The 7,622-nt window shown below is 50.9% G+C and overlaps 1 protein-coding gene across 1 annotated transcript; it reads right to left on the reverse strand.

Annotated features, from left to right (window-relative positions):
* Nucleotides 1–2,930: 2,930 nt before the first annotated feature.
* Nucleotides 2,931–4,706, reverse strand: GSC (goosecoid homeobox). The gene is made up of 3 exons (XM_068944072.1): nucleotides 4,212–4,706; nucleotides 3,721–3,980; nucleotides 2,931–3,261 (listed from the first exon to the last, which is right to left on the reverse strand). The coding sequence occupies exons 1-3, from the start codon at nucleotides 4,537–4,539 to the stop codon at nucleotides 3,109–3,111; spliced, it is 741 nt and encodes a 246-aa protein (XP_068800173.1). The 5' UTR covers nucleotides 4,540–4,706; the 3' UTR covers nucleotides 2,931–3,108.
* Between the last annotated feature and the right edge of the window lie 2,916 nt (nucleotides 4,707–7,622).

Consider the following 7,622-nt stretch of genomic DNA (forward strand, 5'->3'; position numbering starts at 1 on the left):
CACAACATTGAAAAAAACAATGAGATAGATACTCCTACTGTCTAATGGCACAAATACCATTTTTAGTAAATAACTTAAATCATTTATGTCAATGCTTTTCAATTAGATTTTAAAATGCTATTATTAACCCTAATAGAAGTACATCTGTATGCAGCATTAAGAACAGATACCAGTGATTGCAAAGTCATGCTCATGGTTATCAAGAACTTACAGAAAACTTTAAAATTAGCTCAGATTACGATATCACATGAAGTTAAAACAACCAAGGATGACTTTATCACAATCCTATGCATGGAAAATCTGTTTTGGAACACAAAATTTTAATTGTTATGTAACATCACATGCTTACAGAGAACAAAAAGTACTAAATAAGTCCGTTGGCATGTGCTGGGGCCTGGAACCTCTACAGTTCTTGAGCACCCTACTCCCACTGGAAAAGTCTAAACATCTCCAAAAATGTGAACTGCAATCCTATGTAACTGGCATTGTTTAGCAAAAATATGTTTAAAGCCCACTACTTATGCATTGAAAACCAGTTTAACATTGAACTATGCAGGCTAAGATCCTTAATAGTGACTTCTAAAATTATTGCCCCACTGTATTCCTTCCCCCCCCCCCAAAAAAAAAATCTCACTTAGCTCCCAAAGTGGCCATAAGGCTTTTTTTACATGTGAAGTAAAGTAAATATATAAGCATGTGCAAAATCCTCGGCAATACTACCCTTAGACCTGACTTTTATTTGCAAATTAAGTATGCACTTTAAAATTTAACAGTGACTAAATACATAGGAGATGACAGATTAAAAATCCACTCAGTGAGACTTCCTGTATGCAACATAACAAAACATTTCTTACATTTGAAAACTAATTTTCAGCGCTGCTGTACTGTAATTCAATACAGTTTACAGAGATCAGATATGCATGTGTAGCAACAGGGCAGCGTCTTCAAAATGCAACAGCTCTGTGGAGCCAAACTGTGATCTATATCAAAGAACAATCCATTCAGAAGTTTGCTTTTCCCCTTCCTTCTTTGCTGTGCTAAGGAACAAAAGAGGCTAAATTTCTTCTTCTCTTCCAGAGAGCAGTAGCTATTAAACTGTAAGCCCCCTCAAGGACTAGCTCATACAAAACCACATCTAATTTCTTCCCCTGCTGCTATTCCTACATCTTGGTGCAGGGAGAGGTTGCTCAGAGAAAGAGACCATAACTCTAAGGAAATATAGGTACATTAGGAGATGTTATCTGAACAGACAACTACTGAGATTCGCTCTATTGCACTACCACCTGCAATATGCACCATGCTACAACGGCAGTGAAAAGCTGGATATATCAGAAAGGGAAGAAAAAGCATGAGCACAAGCAACACAGCAGTTGACCACTGTTGGTATCACTGGAAGCAATGGTGAGAGCATCTGTGCAAACCAATGTCTTGTCTAACTTAGGAGAGCTGAACGGATACAAGTCAGTCCAGGCATTGGCCATAACGAAAGAGAATCAGCTCAGTACCACTGAATTTCTGAAACCAAGCCACAACATGAAGATTTTCAGCACAAGGTTTATCTGCATTGACTTCACACCTTCAGATAATTTGCTTTGAATTTCTAGAGGGCCTTGCTAGACAAACAGAGAGGAAAGGCCTTTCTAAACAAGACAATGCAGGGAAACAGCTAACGCAGAGCAGTAGTTCTGCTCTGGAGGGATAAGTGTGAAGAGTTTGGGAATCACAGGAAAAAAAAAAGGTGCCAGAGAAATTAATGTGAATTTTACAGGGAGAATAGATGCCTCTATTAGGGGGCCTTCGTAGAGGGAGGAGTTAAATGAGATGAGGCTATCTCTGCTTTCCAAAATGCCAAGGTGTCGTCTCAAAGGAGAGAAAATATCCATTAGCAGTTTCCTATTAAACATCCCCATGAGCAGTATAAAAGGGCTTGTACCTCCTCTTACGTGTAACTCACCTGATAATGACTGAAATTTATTAATAGCAGTTTTAATACATGGATGTATCACGATAGCTTTTCTGAACAGGGAAAAAAGACAAACTCTTTGGAAATGCAACAGGGCACGTAACTCCAGGAAGCGAGAGAGAGAGAACAGCACAAGGAAATAATAAAATAAAATAAAATAAAATAAAATAAAATAAAATAAAATAAAATAAAATATAAAATAAAATAAAATAAAATAAAATAAAATAAAATAAAATAAAATAAAATAAAATAACAAGCGGGAGGCTGGCTTTGCTTTGCTGGCAAGCGTTTTCTAAGCACATCGCTTCCAGCTCGAGGCAGGTTTGTGAGGCGGCGACGCAAGGGCACTGAGCTCGCGTGGAGTGACGGGGGGGTGGGGGACTACCCACAAAACAAAACAAAACAAAGCAAACAAACCCACTTTTTGGCGTGGCCCCTAATAAATTAAATGATCGATATTATTCCGGGCGGCTCGAGCGAAGAGCTTACAAGGCAGCAGAGGCCGTGCCCGGCCCGTCCGAGCCCCGCCAACGGCCGCGGCCCTGCCTCGCCTCGCCTCGCCTCGCCCCGGCCGGCCGCGGCCTCGCCTCAGGCGCGCGCCACAGCCGCGAAATGGCACCTGCCGCCGCCTCGCCCCGGCCGGGCCCCGCGGGCGCCGCGAAATGGCACCTGTCGCCGCCTCGCCCCGGCCGGCCGCGGGGCCCGGGGCCACGCCGAGCGCGGGGTGGCAGCGGCGGCGGCGGCTCCCCTGCTGCGCCCTCCTTCCTCCTCCCCGCCGCCGTTTCTGAACCCGAAGTTAGCGGGTTACGAACCGTTTGCGGCGCGCTGTCCGCCGCGCTGCCTGACGACTACTCGAAGCCCGGCGAGTGAGTGACGGCGGAGCGGGGCCGGCCCGCTGCCCCGCAGGACCGAGGCCCCGTGTCACCGCCACCGCCACCGCCGGCAAGCAAACGCGCCGCCGTCTGCCTGTGCAACACCTCCGCAACACATTTTATTTACACGAAATCAACGCGGGCCCATGTACAGTATATACAGTTATATAGATATATTTTTCCCCCTCCGACAAGGCAGAGCTTGTGCAAGACAGTAGCATCCTCTGGAGCGCATCCTACAGTCCACGGGAAATGTCCCCCCCCGCGAGGTTATCAGCTGTCGGAGTCCAAATCACTTTTCCCTTCTTCTTGCCTCTTCTCGGGAGACGCTTTGGAAGCTTTATTCCATTTTTGTGCGTTTTCTGACTCCTCCGAGGATGATCGCTTTTGCCTCCTCCATTTTGCCCGGCGGTTTTTGAACCAAACCTGTCGGGGACGAAGTTAAATCGTTAAGACAAAAGAGGAGCACGCAGGTCTCCCCCCCGCCCCGCCGCCCTGCCCCCGGCCAGGGTCCGCTCGCAGCCGCCACTCGTGCGCGGCCCACGCCCCGCGCGGCGCCCTGCCGGGACCGGGGCCGGGGCCCAGGCGGACGAAAAGCCCTTATAACGCTCGCCTCATTTCGGGTCGGAAACGTTGAACGCATTCAGGAGAAGCGGCCGGCTCTCGGCATGCGCTCACGGCCGCCGGATCGGCGCGTCCACCCGCCTCCAGGCAGGCGCTCGGAGGAGTTAGAAGAAACTTCCCCCCCGCTCCCCTCCGCCCCGCAAACCTGTTGCTCTCGCTTCCATCAGCGCAGAGCCTGGAGCCACATCTGGGTACCTCCAGTCCGGGCGCGTTTAAATGCAAAAGGGAGAGGGTGGAAGGAGGTAAAGGGAAGCCAAATACCTCCACTTTCTCCTCTCTTAAATGCACCCTTCTGGCCAGCTGTTCCCTGGTGCCTACGTCTGGGTATTTCGTTTCCTGGAAGAGGTTTTCCAGAGCTTCTAGCTGCTCGTCAGTGAAGATAGTCCGGTGCCGTCTTTTTCGTCTGCAGTGCAGCTGGTTCAGTAACTGCAGCTCCGTCCGGGACAAAGTGCCCACGTTCATATAGGGCAGCATCTGGTGGGGAACAGGGGACATCAGGACCGACCCCGTGCCCTCGTAACCTGCAGACGGACAGACAAGAGGACGACAGGCTTTGCATGGGACTGCGGGGAACTGCTCTCCAAAACCGCCCCGCTCGGCGGGCGGCCAGCTCGCCGCTACCCGCTGCCCCCGGCGCAGCTCCCAAACAAAGAGAGCCCAGTGGCCCCGGACCCCCCCCCCCGCCCCGGCCCGGCCGGGCGCCCGCACAGCGCGGCGAGCCGCGGCGCCCCCCGGCCGCGGGGCCGCCTTACCTGCGGGGGGGACGCAGGAGCACTGCTGGGCGCCGAGGGGCGGCACGGCCCCGCAGCACGAGGGGCCCACGGGGGACGCCTGCACATGCAGCTGCCCGTAGTAGTAGTTGTTGTAGCCGATCCTAGATCCACTGACCGCCGGCAGGCTGGAGGCGGGTGCCACCGCCCGCGAGTAAAATCCGCTGTAGTCGGAGGCGCTGCCGTAGAGCGAGTCCCCGTGGAGGCTGGGGAAGACGACGGGCGCGGCGCTCGGGGGCAGCAGGAGCGAGTCCTTGCAGCGGGGTCTGGCCGCCAGGATGTTGTCGATGCTGAACATGCTCACAGGCATGCCCCAAACCGTGCCGGGGCAGGGCAGCGGGGACCGGCCGGGGGGAGGGGACGGAGGGTAGGTGGTGGTTGTGGTGGCGGGGAGGAGGGGGGGGAGGCTGGAGAGCCACGAAATCGAAACTTTTCGGAGAATTTTTAAAAAGGGATCGGAGCGAAAGGAGCGGGGCTTTTTCCGAGGGCAGCTCGCGGGCAGAGTGTGAGTGCGTGTGCCTGTGTGCGTGTGCGTGTGTGTGCGCGTGTGTGCGTGCGCGCAGGATCCACCCCTGGAACTTTCCCCCCTCAACTCTCGCCTGTTTACTGATCTCAACCCAGAGGGCTGCATGGAGTATAATCCATCTGAACCTCTTCCCTTTTTTATACCCAGGCGACGTCATCCTGGATTTAGTTCCTGGTAATATGCAGATGACAAACAAAACCAGATTTGATTCCTCTCCCCCCTCCCCTTTCGGTGGGGGAGAGGTGGGGGGTTACACAAAGGAGTGAAAGGAGCTTGGGTCTGTGTATTGAGAATTAATGAAATTAACCTAATCCTTTCCATTAGTGAGGTTTTTTTTGAAAGGCCCCAGATTTAGGCTTGATCTCTGCTGCACCGGCTAATTGCCCAGGTTAATCTTATTAATGCCATTGTGCAGAAGTGGTTAGCAGCTCCTAGCCTTGTCTATTATGCACCTACTTTGCTCGTGTTAGTTCACATTAGTGGGTGCGATTTCCTCTGTCTGGAGCTCAGATTCATAATTAATGCTTCGAATTGGTTAGGAAGCGCTTAAAAAAATAAACTCCAATACAGTCGTGCAACTTCCCCCTCAAATGTTTTTGTGGCACGGTTTGAGTCTTGCATCCTCTGCTCGGAGAACTGAAGGAGCATTGAGGAGTACGCGTTGTTCCGATTAAAGCTCTAAACAGTGAAGCAACAACGTCTTCTGCTGAGTAAATGAACTATTTTTTTCTCTTTTCCTAGATCACCTGGCGGAACTAGGACGCGTGAATGTTGTAAACATTTTTTTGCATATTCAGATGCAGGCAGGCATCACTTTTTGTTTTTAAACAAGCCAGGAGGTGGAAACGTTAATGACCAGTGCCATCTCAAATCCCCGGGTCTGGTAGGTGTTCTGACTTGCTTTTAAAGCCCTTTTCTCTTTTCTCTTTTCTTTTCTTTTCTTTTCTTTTCTTCATTCCTTTGCTAGCTTAGAAAACAAACACTACCGAATTGTGATGATATGGAGAACTTTATATTTTGCATGTTCCTTACATTTAAAATGGAGTAGTTTCAAGTCCCTAAAACTCTTCCTATTAAGACATTTGGCTGTCTTGGTAGCTGGGTCTTGTGATTTGCAGAATACTTCGTCTGTCACGACTGTCACTGAGAATCCACAGGAGGTGAACTGAATAAGATTAGACTATTTACCCCATCAACCCTCCATCAAAGAAGGTAGGAAATTGTACGCATGAAATGAAAACAAGCCATTAAGGTCCGTTTACGAGGAACACATTATTTTTCCTCAAGAAAGAATATCCTCGTTAGCGCTTACTCTCGGTTTCTCCGTGTCCTTCTTTCTCTCGGTATTCCGGGATTTATAATTGCGTCTGAGAGTGATCTAAACCTGAAACCGATTTCTAGTAAAAGACTCCTATGAACATTAAGGAAACAAACAAACAAAAAAAGGCTCAGTTCTCACTTTTTAAATACATCGCAATGTGACTAATTATTCGCATCGTTTCCTTTGCTTCAGTTTATTTGCCGGTCTGTGTCTTTTCCCCCCTGGCATTTAGATTTGAGCTTCGTGCAGATTTTGTTAATTTGATGCGAAGTGAAACTATTTGGCAGAGATTTTTTTTCTTCTGTACGATTTGGATTATTTTTTCTTTTTTGGTAAGCAGTTCCCTAGGTCTAGCCCTGTCACCCCGCGCGCAGAACAGCACTCTGTTTAATTCCACGATCGGGATGCTTGTTCACGTCCTCAGCGGCCCTGCTGAAGTGCCCAGAGAGCATCCCTTCCGCGGCAGCCCGCGGCTGCCGGCGCCGAGGACGGGGCAGCGGGCCGGGCACCGCCCCGCGGCCAGACCCGCCGCGGGGCCACGGGGAGGCGCGGGGGCCAGCGGAGAGCTCGCCCGCCTGCGCGCACGAGCGAAACCCCTCCGCGCCCGGGTCCTGCGCGGGGAGCTCCCGCCGCCGGCCCGGGCGCCGCGGGCAGGGCAGGGCAGGGCAGGGCAGGGCTCCCGCGGGCCTCCGCGCCTTGCCCAGCGCCGACCCCGCGGCTGGGCGCTGCGCGCAGGGCACCACCGCGCCGCCCCCGGGGAACCGCGTAACGCCGCTGAAGTCCGGCTGGTGCGGAGGCCCCGCGCGGTGGGACACCCGCGGCCGCGGCTGCCTTCTCCTCGGTACGTGGCACCGCTCGCACCGGTATTTCATCTCTGCTGCTGTCCGGCTTCTTGCAGGTGAAAGCAGGCGCGGCGGGGCAAAATTGGGCATCGCAGGGGCTCCGCTCCATCAGCCGGGCGCTATATCACTACTGGCAAGATACACCCCGCTTTCGCTGGGCCATCACTCGCCTTCCCAGTGCGTTTTTCGATCTGGAAGGCTGTGCGAAAGGATGCTCAACCACACTGCAATGCTTCCCATTTATTCTTACTTACTGGCTAGAATTCATTTTCAAATAACTTCTCACTCCATTGGAGAAGTTTTTTGTTTTGGGTTTTTTTTTTGTTTGTTTTTAGGGAGGTGTTGGTTTTGGTTTGGTTTAGGTTTTTTTTTTTTTTATTTTAATCTTAGAAGTCTTACCGTGCAAACCCGTTTTGATATACACTGCGCAAAACCTTGCTCTAGGATTTTCTCATTTTCGCATCCTCTCCTCGCTAACTTTGCGAACCTAATATTGCGTTAAACAAACAATCAGCTGTCACACAATGTCGGGATGAAATTGTAATAACAAATGAAACGCAAGCAAATTGTGCTGCATAGTGTTGCTAAGCGATTGTTTGTTACTGGAAGACAGTCACAGCATGGGTTGAAAGAGAGATCTAAAGAGGAGTACAGCCGCGGGCAGAGCAAGGTGTTAGGTATGAAATAAAGTAAACACTACACTG

Source organism: Struthio camelus, chromosome 5, assembly GCF_040807025.1.
Source record: "Struthio camelus isolate bStrCam1 chromosome 5, bStrCam1.hap1, whole genome shotgun sequence".
NCBI lineage: Eukaryota > Metazoa > Chordata > Aves > Struthioniformes > Struthionidae > Struthio > Struthio camelus.